We start from the raw sequence: 18,993 nt of genomic DNA, 5'->3' as shown, positions 1-18,993 counted from the left end.
TTACGTTTTCATTATGACTGTCAATTAAAGTGGGATTGTTTTGAGTTTACCCCAGAAATATTTCCGTAAAATAAAAAAAAAATATGAATTGTAAATACATATTTATTTGGTCTGTAAACGAAATGGTAATATATGGGTTTCTACTTTTTTTATTCACTAGGAGTTAAGCGGGGAAAAGATCTCAAATAGTGTCTTGGAACAAATTCGCATTGTAAATTCTACACAAATTCTTATAATATGGATAAACAAATCAATGCAAGTAGCCTTAACAGTAGGTAAGTAAAACGAAAAAAATTTATATTGAGAGTCTCGAAATAACTTTTTGAAAAATTTACAGATCGTTTACGGCCAATTGTCTCGTATGGCCGTATTGACCACAACACAGAGTTGGTGATAGCACCAAATCTGTATAAGGATATTACGAATGGTAGCAGCAATGGTGTTTCCTCGAACACCAGTGATTCAAGCATAAATGCACTAGGCCAATTGAATCGCAGTCACACCAGCGCTCGGGTTCCCAACTTGACTGAAGGCAACTCCGATCCTCATTTGGTACGTTCAACAACAACTAATAATATTAAAAAGTTATCTCGCTCAGAGTCAAAAGCGAAAACGAGTCGCAATGATAAAATGATTCGTTTGAAAAAGGATTTGCGTCGAGAAAGTACACATACTTTGGAATTTCGCGCTATTAGCGGTGAATGGAAGGAAAAATCCCAAATTTCTGACGTATATCTGAGTAAGAGTAATTGGCCTGACTTTTTGGAATGGAACAATGTTTACTCTATGAAAACACCCAGTGAGCAGGAGTATTATGTAAAAGTATGTGTGTTGGCCGACGATGAGGAACAGTACACCACTCATACTAGTATTCAGGTTAATTTGAATCTTATGCGCAAATTGAATTTAAAAGAAATGGAGAAAGTAGTACTCAAGCAGAAGGCGGCCGTGGTAAATTTTGTAGAGAAAATTGAACTGTACGCACAAAAGAAAACGCATTATAAGATTATTGAAAATGCTTTTAAACGTTATATTATAGAGAAAACCAATAAATCACCAATGCTTTTAAATCAGGATGAAGTTGTACGCTTAGAGGAGAATCTAACTGTGACCGTCGGTATTTTGCCTGAACATTTTCGTTATTGTGTTATAGATTCGCAATTTTTGAAAGAGTCAAAAATTTATGCTGCCGATTTGGTTCGCAAAGTTGACGAGGTGCTTGAAGTACAACCCAAAGGGGATTCTCCGTTAAGTGTTAAAGATTTAATAAAACTGCCAGCATTTGATGAAATTGTTATTAATTTGGTGGATGAATTAAAAATGAACTTGTGTTTGGATTCAAAGAATGCAATATTGAGACAAGGGAATATTCTTATAGCAGGTAAATTTGCACACACTCATTTAATTAAAACTAGTTTAATATTCTTATTACAGGTGCATCTGGCACGGGCAAAACTGTAGTGGTGGAGAGAATATTAGATGAGTTGGTGAAGAAGCCTTATTTTTGTTTTTTCGATATATATTACTGTTCGAGGAGTAAAGGAAGAAAGGTTTGAATTTTTAAATGGACAAAATGTTAATTTGTAAAATTTTCTCACTTATAGGCTGAATCAATACAAAAAGACCTGCGTAGTATATTTACCACTTGTTTGCAAAATGCACCTTCCATAGTCGTGCTGGAAAACCTCGATGTACTAGCTCATTCTGCAGGCGATCAAACAACACAAGATGGCGAATATTACAACCGAATCGCTGACACTGTACATCAATTGATTGTGCAATATACTAGTAACAATCCCATTTCAGTAATCGCGACAGTAAGTGAGCTTCAAACATTAAATAAACGTTTATTCTCGCCACGCGGACGCCATATTTTTCAAAATGTAACAAGACTACCTAGTTTGGAACATGAGGGACGAAAATTGATACTTCAAGAGCTTTGCAGTCACATCGAATCAGAGAAATTAGATTTGTGTAAATTTACAAACTTAACTGAAGGCTACAACAAAGGAGATCTAGTACAGTTGGTTGAGCGTGCTATATTTTACGCATATAGAATAAGTTAATTAATTCAGTATTGTGATATATTTTTACTAATTTTATATATAATTGAACTTCTATTTTATATGTGTGTGACCAGGTAAAACTCATCCTATTCTCACAAATGAGCTCTTAATCGATTCGTTGAAGAATACGAATTCTTATTGCCTCCAAGGTATTGAGAACCATCAAAAGGTTAATGATGATGACAATTTCGACGAGTTGGCGGTTGAAGAGGTTCCGGGCTTAGAGCCAGTTGTTTCCGTATTGGAGGAAGTGTTAATGTGGCCATCACGAGTAAGTTGAAAACCTTTTGTTGTATCCCTACAATCAATAAATTGTTATAACCACTATTTTTATTTGTAGTTCCCAAACATTTTCCAAAATTCTCCGCTTCGCAATCAGGCTGGTGTTTTACTGTATGGTTCGCCTGGAACTGGTAAAACGTTCCTTGTATCTAAAATTGCAAGTTCATGGAATTTGCGCACAATATCCGTTAAGGGGCCCGAACTGTTGGCTAAATATATTGGACAAAGTGAAGAGAACGTACGGAACTTATTTAATCGGTAATTATTTTCCATCCTCTTTAAACCATTTATTTTATATTTTTATAAATACTAATATTTTTTTTATGAATGTTCTGTAAGAATGGTAAACGCGAATTCTTCTTTTAGAAAATTATAACCACTATATTTAAAAAAACGCTATACACACACTTCCTCGTAGGTTTCGACTTTTAAGGAAATTGTATTTAATTATAAATTGTGAGCAATTAAAAATATGTATATATAATTAATTAGAGAATATATCTTGTTATCACGTTATTTTTGAAGAAATATTATAACAAAAGATAAGATATTTATTTTAATTAATCTCTAAAAAGTATAGTGAGATATATACATTTATACATTAGGTAGTTATTAAGTGCAGTATATATGACAAATAACTTTCTTCAATAAACTGTAGCAAGGAAGGGCTAAGTTCGGGTGAAACTGAACATTTTATACTCTCACAGTTTACAAAGATCAAAACATAGGAAATGCTTTCAGATACATTTATTTTAAACAAAAAAAAAAGTTAACTTATCTTAATATACCCTGTTCAGGGCATAAATATGTTGCATAAGAATTCAACATGCATTTGCATTTTAAGAAACCGAATGGATTATAATCAAATTTGGTATCGGATTAACTTAGGCATAGCATAGGTCGAAGACCGGCTTAGTTTCATTACTACATTTTCGGAAATCTTTATAATAGGGATATGAGGTTTAGAGAAAGCTATATGCTAAATGTCACACATTTTGAGCAACATAACCGGTTTAAAGTCAGATAAAAAATCACTATAACGCGTAAATTGAGGATAGCGGAAGGTCTGAACTGATTACATTAACTTTTAGCATTACTTAATTATATGGATCTGTTTCCACGCAATTTTAGGAAAATATCTCACGCATTGACTGATATATTTGGTATAGAGTCTGCTAGAATAACGAAAGTTATTATATGAAGTATATGGTAGCTAATTCTATATATAATGGTAATTCGTGGACCGATTTCTATATTATACGTTCACTTATTTTGTTAAGATATCTTACATATTGATCGATATATACGGTATAAAGCCAACCGGCTTCAATACGGAAGTTTGAAATTCGTAAATATAAAATATGGGGACTATTTTAACCTTTTTCGATTGTAACCATTATCACCAGGAAAAGACATTCTCTAAGTTTCATTGTTATAATTCGCAGATCATCGTCATCATCTTTTGGCGCTTCCGCTCCATGTAAGCTTGGGCCTGCTGCGCATGTGACATGTCGGTAATTCGTTGTCTAAGCCAAGATGCTTCATGTCTTCCTCGAGTCCGTATATAGGAATGCCAATATAATGTTATGTTAAGTATCTCATTTGGTTAAAATTGATCTAGCCATTCTTGAGATAAGGGATTTCCCCTAAAGGTCGGCAGTGCCACGTCCATTAACCAATTTACACCCCAGCTTCTATTTAAAGTTAAATAAAATTCAATGCTTCTCAAGTATTTTTTTTAATAAGTTATTACACTTTTATTAGTTTTCAACATAACCGTTATATATAGAGTGGGTGGAGTTAACATTTGATTTCACCCATTTGCAAACTCGGTTATGCCGAAAATAAATTTCCTGAGCAAATTTCGTTAATATAGCTCAAGTAGTTTATGAAATACGTACAATAAACGTAATAAGGTGCAGGATCACATCCACTCTTAAAACATTTTCAAATTATAGATGCGATTTCTTGTTTCACTGTTTTGTATCTCTATGTGAAAGTTAATTATAGCACTTTATAGGTCTTCGTATAATGGCGTTTTATGGGCGTGGAGGTGATGGTCCAATCTCCCCATTGTGCCAAAGAACACGAATACAAAGTTTTATAATGATATATCAATTTTTACTCTCATTTTAAGCTATTGATCTGAAATTTTGCACCTTCTATAGCATATAGCTGCTATACAAACTAAACAATCGGAATAAAGTACTTGTATGGGGAACTTTTTTTTTGACATAATATCTTCACGAAATTTGACATAAATTATTATAGGCTATAGATTAGATTAGATTAGATAATGATTGAGGTATGCACCGCGACCTATGGTCTATTTTGCCCTCCCCTAAGTTACAGCGACTCATCTAGCCCTAGCAAATTGATGAACTCCAATATACTGCTAGGTGCCAATGAGGCTGTTTGGAAACATGGATCCCATGGCCTTGACTCTATGTCTGCAGACTGCTGTGCAGTCCATTAGTAGGTGTTCTGGGGTTTCCGACTCCATGTCGCAGAACCGGCAGTTTGCAAAGGAGACCAAGCTCATGTTAAATAAATGCTTGTTAAGCCTGCAATGTCCGGTGTAGAATTTGTTCCTCGGGAGATTGATTACGGTTTTAAACCGTCTGAAGTTATAACCCCCCATTAGCAACTTGGTATAGCGCATGCCTTGGAGATGTTGCCAGTGTCTCTCCCTGCCTGCTCTTTCCTCTTTACGGAGCAGCTCCTTAATGGTATGTGGACCAACCGCTACGCACGGTTCTGGTCCTACCATGTTTGTAGAGGCTGCAGAGCGGGTCAACTCGTCAGCAAGTTCATTTCCTGCTATACCCCTGTGACCAGGCACCTAGATGAGGTGCATTCTGTTGAGACTTGATAGGCTGTTCAGCCGAGATCGCTTTAAGTGCTGCCTGACTATCGCTGAGTATGGCGATGCTCTTATTGCGGTAGTCGCGTTGGAGGTTTATTTCTACACACCGACTTATAGCATATACCTCCGCCTGGAATATGCTAGGAAAACTTCCCATGGGAATGGAGAGCTTGGTGCGTGGTCCTGCGACCCCTGCGCCAATCCCCTCCTCCGTTTTCGAGCCGTCGGTGTAGCACTTGATAGTGCTGTTCCTACTACTAGTCCAGCGTGGAATCGTTCCATTCTGCCTTACTGCCCAGGGTAACCCTGAACTTCCTATTGAAGCTTACTGTTTTGGTAATGCTGTCCCTTGGAAGAAGGTCCAGTGGCATTGCGTCACTTAGGGCCTTCATCTGTTGGGACGAGATTACCTTCCCTTTGCCAAACCCTTCTGCTGACATTTGAAGCAAGGTCTGTTTGGCCGTCTGCTCGATCACTATATGTAACGGTGTTAGCTCCAGCATTACTTCCAGTGCTGCAGTCGGACACGTACGCATCGCGCCCGACGCGCAGATACAGGCAAGTCGTTGCAGCCTCGATCATGGTGTACAACCATCTGATAATCCTTGGGTTGCAGCCCCATGATTTCCCAGCAAGTCGATTGCACATCATGAACGCTTTCGTAGCTTTGGCTACGGTTAGGTCCACATGCTGCTTCCATCGTAGAGTGGAGTCCAGCGTGAGGCCCAGGTACTTAACCGTGCTGGCCATCTCCAGCTCCGTTCCACCTAGGGATAGGTTTCTGAGGCCTGGCAGCAACCTGCGTCTGGTAAACGGTATGATTGTAGTTTTGGAGGGGTTGATGTTTAGGCCAACCCCACTATACCATTCCTTTGCCAGCCTTAATCCCCTTTGTACAATATCGCAGAGAGTGTCCCTAGCTAATATAACAATATCGTCCGCATATCCCTGACAGCGGATTTCGTTGCTAGTTAGCAGCTCGAGAAGATCGTCAACAACTTTGCTCCAAAGTAGTGGTGGGATAGCACTCCACCCTGTGGACAGCCTTTTGTTGTGCCAAGAAGAATCTTAGTGTCGCCTACTGTGGTTTCGGCAATCCTGGTGCACAGTACTGCTTTAATCCATCTGCGCACCGGCATCGCCACACCCCTTTTATCTAGTGCTTTTGACACGCTCTTGTGTGACGTATTGCCAAAAGCACCTTCGATGTCAAGGAAGGCGCATAACAGCACCTCACCCTCGTCTAACGAACCTCGGATCTCTGAGGTCAGCTAATACAGAGCAGTATTGGTTGATCTGCCTGCTCTGTAAGCGTGTAGCGGTGCAGCTTTCAGCACCTTCGATCTTATTTCGTGATCTATGATCTTTTCCATGCTTTTCAGTAGGAAGGAAGTTAGACTTATTACTAAAGGAGTTTGCCAACGAATAGTCTTTCCTTCCTACCTTGGGTATGCAGATCACCTTTGCAGTGCGGCAAGGTTCTGAGATATAGTATACGCCAGCGCCAGGCTATCCCTAATCAGCCGAATAAGGTGGGGCAGTAGGACCTGCCCCCCTGTTGCATAAAAGCTGGAAGGATGCCATCCGCACCCGGAGACTTATATTTTTCGAAGGGGGCCACAGCCCACTTAATGGAGGCCGCAGTGAAGAGCTGTTTTGCGGCTGTCCAATCTAAGCGAGTTGGCTTTCGTTCGCTCTGGGTCGAATTAGGTCTTCTCGAATTGTTTCGGGGAAATGCGCACGTAGAAGGGCCGTGGCTCTTTCCTCCGCGCTGGACGTATAGGTCCCATCTGGTCTTTTAATTGCTAGAACTGTGTCGGTCTTCCCCCAAGCCAGAGCCTTATGCAGCCTCTGGCGTTGAGAAGACGCTTTCACAGAACTTTCTGAAGCTCTTCTGCTTTGCTGACCGATCTCCTTGTTGTAAGCAGTTAGGCCGAACCTATAGTTCTCTCAGTCTCCGGTACGCTTAGCCCTGTTAAATAGCTTGCGTACCGTTTTCCTTAGGTCTGAGAGCCTACTTGACCACCAGGGACAACTGCGGTTCTTGGTGGCCGTCTTTAGGGGGCAGCTACTGTTGTATGCTTCTATAATGGACTGATTTAGCGCAGACAATCTGCTCTCCAGTCCAGAAGCAGTGGCACTGCTGTCCAGCTGCCCCCTCCCATTGATATTTATTTCAAGCGTATCCCTAAAGGTGGCCCAGTCCGTGTTTTTGGGGATACGCCTGGGAGGGAGTTGCCTAACCTCTACCCCTAGTGCGAATTTTATGATGCGGTGATTCGACATGGAGGGTTCCGATGACACTCTCCACTGCCCGATCAGCTCTGTCATGAGTTCGTTACTAAGAGTGACGTCAAGCACCTCCCTTCTTACACTGGTTATAAAGGTGGGTTCGCACCCCACGTTTACAATGCTTAAATTCCTACTTACTATAAATTCAAGTAAAGACTCACCCCGTGTATAAAGATTCACTCCGTGCTGCCGGTCCCCTGTGTGTTGCTGCCTTTCTGTTTGGCGGCTTCTGTGGCGTTAGCTGCCCACTTTTGCGCTTCGCGGCTTGGGTGGTCGAAGGCGTTGCCCTTTCGCAACCCCGCCTTGCGGCCTGAGTTGCGTTAACCGGCGTTGGCTTCGATTTCCGCTGATCTTTTTGCTGCTAGACGCGGTATTGCCACCCTTCCGCTTCTCCGAGGCAGGGGAGGCATTGTTTCCTCTCACCCTGTTACGCGCCAACTTTTCGGCTTCGTCCGGAGTCTTCCCCTCCTGGAGGTGCCGGAGGTACCATTTGAGGCTGGCACCTCTAATGCCTCTCCTCCTGGGATCGTCCTGTCCGCCTGGACTCCCATTTGGTGGTAGAGGGGGTAGTCTGCCTCCCCTCTTCCGCTGCCGTTTGCGAACCCCCTCGGTAGATGCCCGTTCCGAGTCGCTCGAGTCCGAACAGGTGATCCTGCTCGGGGGAGCCTCTTTGGGGTCCGCTTTTTCAGCGCCAGCCGCAGTCAGTTTCACCTGCTGAGCGCCGATGCACGAGGGCATGTTGTCGTCGTCATCCCTTGCATGCTCCTCGAACAGCGCCCGTTCTTCTGGGGAAAGGGCGTCCAGGAAGCTAAACTTTTGTTTAGCCCCTGAAACTCCCTTACTTTTCCGTTTGCTGTTGTTGTTGCCTTTTTGTGTCCGTTGTTGTGGTTTTTGTTTTTTGTTTAATTGTTTCCATCTTGTTCTTACGACCGTAGGCTCGACATGGCGAGGTGTCCGGTCAACGTTTTATGAGGGGAACGCAAAGCCACCGTTACTTCCCAATGAGGCCCAGTATTGGGAATGCTCCGTTAGAATACAGCCGAATTTACCTCCTGGCTGCAAATCATCCAATGGGCTCGGGAGTCGCATAACACCCTGGATTAGGAGGTGGCAGCTCTTGGTTGTCGCCCGCATGCGGCTTCTGACAACCCGCGTGAGAGGTGCTAGGCAGCACTTCTCACATTGGTTGGGAGATGCCGAGAATGCCTTGCGACCTAAGCCCCTGCACCACGGCAAGGTGCCTGCCATTCGCAGGAGTAGGCTATAGCATATACCTGTCATATTAACTGAACTATCGAAGTAAAGTGCTTGCATGGAAATTTTTTTCTTTTGACGAGGTATCTTCACGAAATTAGGCATGAGTTATTGTTTAAGGCAACAATGTATTCTCCGTAGAAATTGTTCTGATCAGATAACTATAGCTGCCATACAAACTGAGCGATCGGAATCAAGTGAAGAGTACTATAATTATACGTTTTTTCTTGTTTTATTCATTGATTATCAATTATGCTAAGATCAGAAGTTCGAAAGTCACTATATTGTGGGGAGCACGGAACTGGTATAATCCAATTATAGCAACATACCCCGTTACTATCAGGAAAATATTATCACTTCATTTCTTTAAGTTATCTCATAAGATGATTGACATTTTCCGTAAAAAATCAACCATAGGTACGGAGGTTATGGAAACTCGAATATTTACCGATATATGTAAATACTTTTAAATTTTATTCCGATATCTACATTGGTGACTGATTTTAAAGTGAAATATTCTAATGAAATTTAAAATGGTGTCATAGTAGTGGTTATTGCCCTATTTCGCTCATTTTCACATTGTAACAAATTTAAGGTTAAGCATAAAATTTGGTTCGGATTGATTAAGTATTTGCTGAGGTATTAGTATCACTGTCTAATTTTATATATATTCGCATATAACACATTTATATTTACAATTAAATTTAAGGTTTCTAACGGTTTTCGTTGGAAAGTGATAGGACTTTTAGTAATTTTCAGCATAACAATTTTTTGGGTGGGTTCGATTATTATCCCATTCATCCATTTTCATAGGGTATCATAAAATACCTAAACCAATACTTTACACTTAGTCGCTCTGATATAGCTTTAGTAGTTTGAAAGGAAATTATATTCAACTTTTTGAGGAGAGGGTCCATTTTCCAAACATCTTTAAAACACAGATGCTCTTCACTCCACTGAAACTCTGTACCATATTCAAGTTCTGTAGCATGATCGATATATATAAATTTATGTAGTATACTCGTATTATATATGCATTAGGTAAAGTAAAAAGTTCGTTCGGTTTTTTATTGATTTTTCAAAAGATGATAACTTTGTTTACATTTGTCCGATTCAATGCGCCGTTTTGTTCGTAAACTTGTTGCCAACGAGATGCCAACTTCATTATACCCCTCTCGTAGAAGACTGCGTCCCTATTGCCAAAAAACTCGGAGAGCCAATTTTCACAGGCCTCTCTTGAGGCCAACTTTTCTCCATTATGTGCGTTCGCCATGGACAGGAAATATGGTAATCACTTGGTGCCAGGTCCGGACTATAAGGTGGGTGCATTAGAACCTCCCATCCGAGCTCCAGGAGCTTCTGGCGAGTCACCAAAGACGTATGTGGCCTGGCGTTGTCCTGATGGAACACAATTCAGCCTCTGTTGATCAAAGATGGCCTCTTCTGGATGAGTGCTGCCTTCAAGCGGTCCAGTTGTTGGCAGTAGAGGGCCGAATTGAGCGTTTGGCCATAGGGGAGCAGCTCGCAGTAGATGATTCCTTGCCCATCCCACCAAACACACAGCAAAACCTTCCTGGCCGTCAATCCGGTCTTGGCCACCATCTGGGCCGCTTCCCCGAGCTTTGACCACGACCGTTCGATGTTGTCATAAGTGACCCATTTTTCATAGCCAGTCACAATCCGCTTCAGAAGCGGGTCGATTTTTTTGCGATTCTGCAGCGATTTGCAGATGGAAATTCAGTCCATCACGTTTTTTGCGTTAGTTCGTGTAACACCCAAACATCGAGCTCCTTTTTGAATCCAAGGTTATGCAAATGGTTCCAAACGGTTTTCTGGCTTATCTTTAGTTCCTCAGCAATTAAATAAGTGCTCACGTGACGGTCTGTTTCCACTATTTCCATGATTTTATCGCTGTTTTCGACGACAGGCCTCGCGACGCGTGGTGCATCTTTGACATCGAAATTACCGGAACGGAACCTAGCAAACCACTTTTGTGGTTATATTTTTCTATTCTTTAAAGCATTAATAATAGTTAAAAGATTGCGTATTTTGGATTTACGTTCCATTTCTCTGACTGCATTTCAACATCTTTTTCTCTATCAATCTCAAATTTGGATGTGATCGCTTTGGGGTAGCTCTTCTAAACAAATATCGATTATTTTATGTTACAAAAGAACTCTTGGAACTATTCTCCTTTTTGTGCAAAATTTTTCTTAAGCCATTATTTGTCAATATTTCTAAACCAGATATTTCGATATAAAATTATAAAATATAACAACTAAGAAAGGGATAAGTGCGGTGTATCCGATATTTTATTTGCATTTTGCAGAAATCAATGCGGGGAAAATACTTTCAGGTATTGCAAAACTTTATATTAAAGAATTAAAAATCGAATGGATTACAATCAAATTAAGTATCTTATTAACTGATGTATATTAAAGTCGTAGGCTCACTTAGCTTCTTTACTACATTTTGCTTTGCCGGTGTTTATCGATGGAATGGTGAATTCAATCGAGGTGCGTAAACTGATATTGCAAGATCGTAATGTGAGTTATTGTGATATTGAGGCAACTATAGGCATTATTGAGACCAGCATACATTCAAAAAATCTGTTCACATGGGATCCCGCACAATTTGTCAATCGCTCAAAAAAAAGGCTCTTATGATTGGTCGAGCGAATTTTAAAAAAATGCGATAGCGGTACTTTGAAACAAGTCTGTGACATCGTGATAGGTGGTGAATCGTAGATTTACGCGTATGAATCCGAAAGTAAACATCAGTCGACTGTATGGGTGTTTCGAAATGAGCCAAGTCCAACAAAAGTTGTTCGCGCACAAGGTACTTCCAAAAACTGGACATATCGCAACCATACCACTAGAACAACGCCGAACAGTAAGTTCTGAGTGGTACACAGACATAAGTTTGCCAGTTGTATTTCAAGAAATCAGAAAAACCAACCGCCGAATACGGATCACTCTCCACCACGACAATGCGAGCTCTCACACATCGACTGAAACAACTTCATTTTTGAGCAGTAAAAAATCGATTGGATGAGTCATCCATCGTATATTCCTGACTTGGCACCGAATGACTTATTTTTATTCCCGTACGTAGGTAGTTATATAGGTAGAGTGGCTGTCTTACGACACACCTAGGCCTTCACAAGGCCCATTGTGATGCCTCCGGAACAAAGTCTTCTCACTTTATTGGCTCCTCTCTGAACCACACCGTGTTTCTGATGAACTTCAACAGGATGACAAGTTTTATCTGTGCAACCTCCGAGACGTCGTCAAGAAATCCTCGACCGATGGTTGCGATTCTTTTCCTATCGAGAGCCTTACAATCACATAGAAGATGTTTAATGATCTCCTCCTCTCTTATCTCCTGAAAGCTTCTACAATAGTCGTTATATGGCGTTCCAAGTCTACTGGCATGTGGCCTGTTAGTACTCTTACTAGAATTCTTATATTATTCCGTACAAATTTTAATAGTCGGCATGTGCGGTCCATAGTCAGGGATCGATTCCACCGTGACTCAGCTATGTTTATAACATGTTTGTCGATTAAATATCTACAAGCTGCCAGAGGCATATATCACTATGTCCTGGGACCCATTGCACGTTTATCGTAAAATAGGACGTTAGATCCACTAAGAGATCAAGGCATTCCTTCACTAACTTAGACGAAATCCTAAGAGACTAACGATTTCAATGCCGCCTGTCTATCTGTATATAGGTATAAATATATTCCTTGTTGTGAGCACACTACTTGTCAGAACAAGAAGGCTTTCTTTAATTGCTATGACCTCCGCTTGGAAGACACTGCAGTGTTCTGGAAGACGGAAGGCGATTTTGGTATCTAGTTTAGCAGAGAAGACACCGCCGCCCAATCGGTTATGTAGTTTTGCACCATTCGTATAGATGCTTATCCCTGCGTCCTCGTCCACCTAGCCCCTTTGCCCCTCTTCTCTGAAAGGGAAGGCAATATTGGGGACCGGATTTAAATTCAACTCTGTACGAAAATACGTGGTAATGGGTAGAAACCGGTACTTTCTAAGTATCATAAAATGCCCCTTGTTAGTGGCGACTTCTAGGGAGGATTCCCTCAGTCTAAGAGCTAACTTCGTTGCCAGTTGCTTACAAAACAAGTCTGTTGACAGTAAGTGTAAGATTACGTATAGCACCTGACTTGGCGTTGTTCTGAGAGCTTCACTGATGCAAATACTGATCTCTTTGTATGCTTTCTATACGTCTTACCGCGTATTTCTTTTACGTTTCTGGCCACCATACCATTATACCGTAGAGCCTGTGAGCTACCCAAAGTGTTAATCAAGAAACGTTTTCCCAGAAATCTTCCGCTCCAAAATTATTCCTAAGTAGCTGGTACGATTTAATAATGGCGGCGCGATTTCTGGAATAGTGTGTTTCTAAGTGAACAATATTAGCATTCAGGTTCAGTCCACATTATACGGCCCATCGATTAATATAATTTAATATTGTCATAAGGCTAGCGAGAGTATTCGGGAAATTTCTCTAGCCGAAACTGCCATCGTCAGCGTAAACCACAACATGTACCCCGTTCTTTAGGTTCACTAACATTTTGTTCATTGTTAAGATCCAGAGAAGTGGAAATAACACGTCATCTTGGGGTGTACAACTTTGGACAGATCTGCACATCGTTGAAGCTCCGAGCGTTCAAATAATTGACCTGTCCATGAGTATCTGTTCAATTAATTTCCTGAGAGGTTCAGATATGCCTAAATCTTTAAGCGCAGTATGGCGTTTGGCTGGATTGAAAGCACCGTCTATGTCTAAGAAAGCTATTCTTTTATCTCCAGAGACTTTTCAATCTCTGCTACCACTGAGTTTATGCGAAACTGCCATTTTTTTCTGGGTTTAGTTTGCTCATTATGTTCCATATAATTCTATTAGCCTTTCCAACGTTTTTAAGAGAAATGAGGAAAGACTAATTGGTCTGAAATCCTTTTGATTAGTATGTGAGCTTTTGGTGTATATTATACATGACTTTCCTCCATAACGAAGGAATATAGTTTAATTAAAGTGCCCCTTTAAGCATGGTTGTTAACCAGTTTATTATGTAGCTCTGGGACTGCCGTAACTTAGCCGGAAATAAACCGTCTGGTCCCAGAGATTTGTAGGGCTTGAAGCTGTCTATCGCCCAATAAACATTACTATCTGACACTATGTCTACAGGAGGGGACTCTGCTTCCACTTCACTGCCCAGTGTATATTCTATTGTGTGGTTTTCGGAGCGCCTGGGAAGTGAGTATCCATTAACAGGCCTAGAGACTGTTCACTGGATACCGTCCAGCTGTGGTCTGGTTTCTGGAGGGATCCAATGTTATGCACCGATTGTGACATTACTTTTCTAAGCGAAGACGCTTCCGCCATATTCTCGATATCATTACAAAAATATTTCCACGAATTTCTTTTTGCTTTTCTTACTTCTATTTTATGTGACCAGAGGTTATAATATTGGGATAACTCTTTTTCTCCTTGGGATAGTTTGGCTAAATTAAATTGCTTTGGGCAATCTTTCTGTAAGTTCTTAAGTACGGGAGACCACCAGGGGGGCCTAATTTCCTTCTCTTTCCCTACTACGTGTTATTGGACAAGCAATCTCTAATGCTTGTCAACAAGAATCTGCGAACTGTTTAACGAGTATATCTACATCCTCTTTGTTTCCTGGTTGAAATGGCGGAATCATAGGAATACGCTTTTTTAACTCCTGCAGGTGCATCTGTCAGTTCGTTTTCCTATGTTTCCTGAAAATTTCTACATGTCTACATTCTTTTCAATTTTGCATTCAATGTAGCGGTGGTCTGAAAAGTAGTATTCTTCAAGAACTCTCCATTGGGTTAACCTATTTATCAATTCTTCCGACATGAGTGTAATGTCTAATACCTCCTGCTGGTTTCTTCTCTGTTACATAAAAGCCTAGCCTTACTAGGTAAGTAGTTAAAGAGCAACTCACCTCTTTCTTTGATATCCGTGCTGCGATAACGGGTGGTGTGATTAGAGTCGTATCCAAGGATAGTCAAGCACCTGTAACAGGACACCAGCCGGTATTTGCTGCTGCCCGTCTCCCAGCTTGCTGCTATAGTGTCTTGATTACTATAGCTGTGTGTAGACATTAAGCTTTTTATTAGCTAATGTACATGTCCTAGCCTATAAATTATAACCCGGTGTCCTCAGTACGCAAATATGTCCCATATTAACCCATGGGTCCTGAAGGAGCACGACGTCAGGCTGTTCTGCTGCCATGCGGTTAATAGCTTAGAGAGTATGTCTGCAAACTCAGACCCCAAAGTACACTCACCTTGCTCAGTGTTTTCCACGTGCTCGAGGATTCCATTGGATCTACGTCGACTTTACATTCCGTTTCCGATGCCAAGTTGTCTATTGCATGTAGGTCATGACCTTCACCTTTGCCTTTCATTATGCATTATGGCTAGTTTCGTCTCCATACCAGATTCCGCTGCGAGGTCTTGACAAATTTCCATCCCCCAGTTGGCATATTCGGATTGCAAGCTCGGATGAGCGGCATTATGCGGTCCGACTGCGATGGTGTAGCCTTGCCCTTGGTCGGGATGGGATATCCACATCATCACAGCTATAATCTTTATATATCTATGGCCGTGGTACTATCCGGCATCCGCATATGAGGGGGCGGATCTGGATTGCTTAATAACACTTCCAGCGCCACATTAGTCAGTGCGGCTTGCAGCTATTTTCATGGGGCTTCTGGGAGTTTTTTCTTCGGAATCTCTCTCATCCAGCACACTAATGATAATGCGGCTGCGGGCCACATCAGCATCATGATTTTGCGGGCGTCACGCCCTTAGTCTTCGGTCTCTTGGCTGCCACTACTAGCGGTTCAAGTTAAAAATTAGGTAAAACTCGCGCAGTCTGTAGATTTTTAGACATTCTCCATTAGCTCCTCCTCCTTTTTTCCGGTTGCAGCTCTACTTTTCTCAGCAGGTATGCAGCACGGCGCTTCTCCGCATACCTCGGCTTCGCTGGGTCCTCGATCCGCTACGCAAGTAATTCTATTTTATTACAGAGGGCCAAGTATCCGTAAGCTCTGTTCGAGACTGGGTCGCATGATGCCTTGATTCATCCCCTTATGTACCTCTACCATAGTATGACTCCCTATCTGAATGCACCTAAAGAGGCGTCTAACGCAGGTTTTGGAGATATCTCAATCAGAGTGGCAAAAGTGCTTCTACAATTGGTTAAAACTTAGCTGACCATTCGTCCCGGTTTGGCCGGGACAGTCTGGATTCCGAGTTAAGCGTCCCGGCCATCCCGAGCTTAGAAATTAAAAAAAGAACGTATTGAACAAAATTGTGTTGCCTCTTACCTATTATATGTCGCGATTTTCAGTTAATTATAATATGGAAAAAATCGACGACTAAAAAAAGTCGTCCCGTATTTTGCCGGGACATATATGGTCAGCTAAGTTAAAACATATGCTAAAGTGTATAGACCTTAATGGAAAATATTTTTAAAAACAATAAAGCGATTTTCGATGGTTAATATTTATTTTTGTTTTCTAATCCCGAAATTATATAAGGTGTTATTGAGTTTTGGAATTAAGACATATCATTACCAGAAATAGAGGTTCTATGACATTCTTTAAAAAACCTTACAGATCGAGTAATATATATGTATAAGGTATAAAGTCAATCGGGAAGTATTGCCCTGATTTCATCCATTTTAGCTGGGAGGATATAGTGTTATTAGATAGAGATTCTTTCTGAGTTTCATTAAATTTATTACATATTGACCATAGATAAAAATCAGCCATATGGGCTGGGGTACACATATTTGGATTCTTGAAAAGTTATGATCCGATTTCTACAATTTTTGGGCGAAAGATGAAATAAGTTGAGGGCACTATTTGTGCAATGTTTTATTCTGTTAACTTCATTAATGTTTGATTTGTATACTGTAAAGTGCAAAAATCAGATGGAATAATAAAAGTTTGTTATATGTTAAGTAGGTTATTTTCACAGCGTATGATAGGAATGTTTGGGTAACCTCTCGCACAAAATTCGGTTGAAATTGGTCAAGTACTTCCTGAGATATTGGATTTTCCTATAGGTGGACGGTGCGTCGCCCAATTTCCAATGTGTACACCTGTTTCTATAAAACCCTTCCCAACCATCTTGGTTAATTTAATGATTGTGGCGCATTTATTCATTGAGTTATCGCACCTTTAGTAGTTTTCAACATATCCGTTATATAGCGAGTGGGTATGGATATTATCTGGTTTTACTTATTTTCATAGTGTGTGAAGAAATGCGAAGGGGTTTCTTGTCAGCAAATTTGGTTGATTTAGCTTCAGCGGTTTGGAAGATATGTACATTTAACCATTTAGGAGGTGGGGACGCAAACCTCTTCCCAACGGACAAAGAGATTAATTCTTCATAACGAATCCCACCAAATCGTCTGTTGGGACTTCCCGAATAACTTAGTGAATAGTGTTCAGTCCTGGTGTTAACACGTACGATGGCGCGATCAAACCTAAGCTTAAAGGAAAAAATTGAAATTATCAACACTAGTGACGAAAACAATTTGTCTGTTCGCTGATTAGCCCAAAGTAAATTTTATTAATATCATTCAAACATAAATTTAAGTTATTTTTCGCGTGTTCCAACTTTTTTTAAATCCAAATTAATCGATTTAGTTATGAGTCGTTATATGAAAAATTTATTGTAAATAAGTCCGATTTTTATGTTCAAATTTAAAGTTGGAAAAACCCAGGCTGCGCTCATTACAAAGAAGTTATTCGAATGAAATGGATGTCCGGAGATAATGTTGAAATAAAAACATCGTTGGTGAAACCAGATAAAATTTGGTTAAATGTGTGCAAGGCGAGAAGCCAAAATATTTTCATATCTGGGCCAATAATACAGGCGGAAAAAGGTCACCCACAAGCTCGGCATCAATGATTTTCTGGCTCCTAATGGCGGGCTACACATAACATAAGTTTGCAGAAAATTTGTGGTGCAACGGTCAAACAAAAAGACATCGATGGCTCTTGACGTAATGACACAGTGGCTGACACATTTTGACAAAACAATGGAGTTGTAAAATAGAAAATTATTATAATTTTTAGACAACGCAGCATCTCACCATTTCAAGATAAGTTTTAAAAGTGTTAAAATAATTTTTCTGCGTAGTAACACGACTCGACTTTAGTTTTTCAGCCTTTGGATCAGGGAATTATTCAAAAATTGGAAATTTATTATCGATACTTTCAAGCTAAAGATATCTTGGTAAGCATAGAGACTGGCTGGCCTAAACAAATATAAATGTTTTAGGTGCAATACCATTTATAAAAGGAACCTGGGCGAAGGTTGATATAAGTCGTGTGCTAAATGAGATATGTATATTAAACCTAATAGGGGCGTTGCTAATAAAAATTTTCAGCCCACAAGTGTCCCTCACTACTACGATCCCCTCCAGTGTTCAGTTTTGTATCTTAATCTGGAACGTAATATGGTACTTTATAGGTTTTCATTTAATGGCATTTTCTGGGCGACAATGAGCCTATTACGCTCGTCTGCAATATCAACCTCTCCTCAAATTTCAATCAAGATATCTAAATTGTCAAGTTGTCGCTTGCAAAGATTTTAACTCGTCTCCTGATCATGAAAATTATGTAACCTATCTATCTTTATTAAAAAAATTATTAAATTTGTTTTTATTATACTATACAATACATATATTCATGCCTTTTTTTCAGTGCCCGTAGCGCGAAACCTTGTGTACTATTTTTTGACGAATTCGATAGCTTGGCACCGAAACGTGGTCACGATTCAACGGGCGTTACAGATCGCGTTGTAAATCAACTACTGACAGAATTAGACGGTGTTGAGAGTCTGCAAGGGGTTACCGTAATTGCGGCCACTTCTCGTCCTGAACTACTTGACCCAGCGCTACTACGTTCAGGACGTATCGATCGTTTAGTTGAATGTGGTCTTCCCGACGCTTTGGCACGTGTGCGAATTTTCGAAGCACTATCAGCTTCTCTGAATTTAGGTGACTGCGTTGATTTTGATTATTTCGGCAGTCGCACTCAAAACTACACAGGCGCTGATATACAGAGCATACTAACCTCGGCTAACATGATTTCGGTGAAAGAGGCTTTGTCCCAATATGGACATGAGGTGAGTCAAATATGAATATGTTTTATTAGAGAAAAC

The 18,993-nt window shown here is 40.6% G+C and overlaps 1 protein-coding gene across 13 annotated transcripts in view; it reads left to right on the top strand.

Moving 5' to 3' along the window:
* Pex1 (peroxin 1) overlaps window positions 1-18,993 on the top strand; it is a 45,108-nt gene that overhangs the window by 1,569 nt on the left and 24,546 nt on the right. For all 13 annotated transcript variants that reach the window (XR_011396816.1, XR_011396815.1, XR_011396813.1 and 10 more), the window contains exons 4-10: window positions 161-275; window positions 338-1,381; window positions 1,435-1,550; window positions 1,605-2,061; window positions 2,141-2,337; window positions 2,407-2,606; window positions 18,534-18,957. Coding sequence is in view for 3 of the 13 variants with exons in the window: in XM_036374104.2 (XP_036229997.2) it covers window positions 161-275; window positions 338-1,381; window positions 1,435-1,550; window positions 1,605-2,061; window positions 2,141-2,337; window positions 2,407-2,606; window positions 18,534-18,957 (2,553 nt within the window). In the remaining 10 variants the exon portion in view is untranslated. The remainder of the gene's footprint in view (window positions 1-160; window positions 276-337; window positions 1,382-1,434; window positions 1,551-1,604; window positions 2,062-2,140; window positions 2,338-2,406; window positions 2,607-18,533; window positions 18,958-18,993) is intronic.

The sequence above is a fragment of the Bactrocera oleae genome, chromosome 6 (assembly GCF_042242935.1).
Source record: "Bactrocera oleae isolate idBacOlea1 chromosome 6, idBacOlea1, whole genome shotgun sequence".
In the NCBI taxonomy this organism is placed as follows: Eukaryota; Metazoa; Arthropoda; class Insecta; order Diptera; family Tephritidae; genus Bactrocera; species Bactrocera oleae.
The sequence above is the reverse complement of the archived record's forward strand: the minus strand, read 5'-3'. Positions and strand labels throughout refer to the sequence as shown.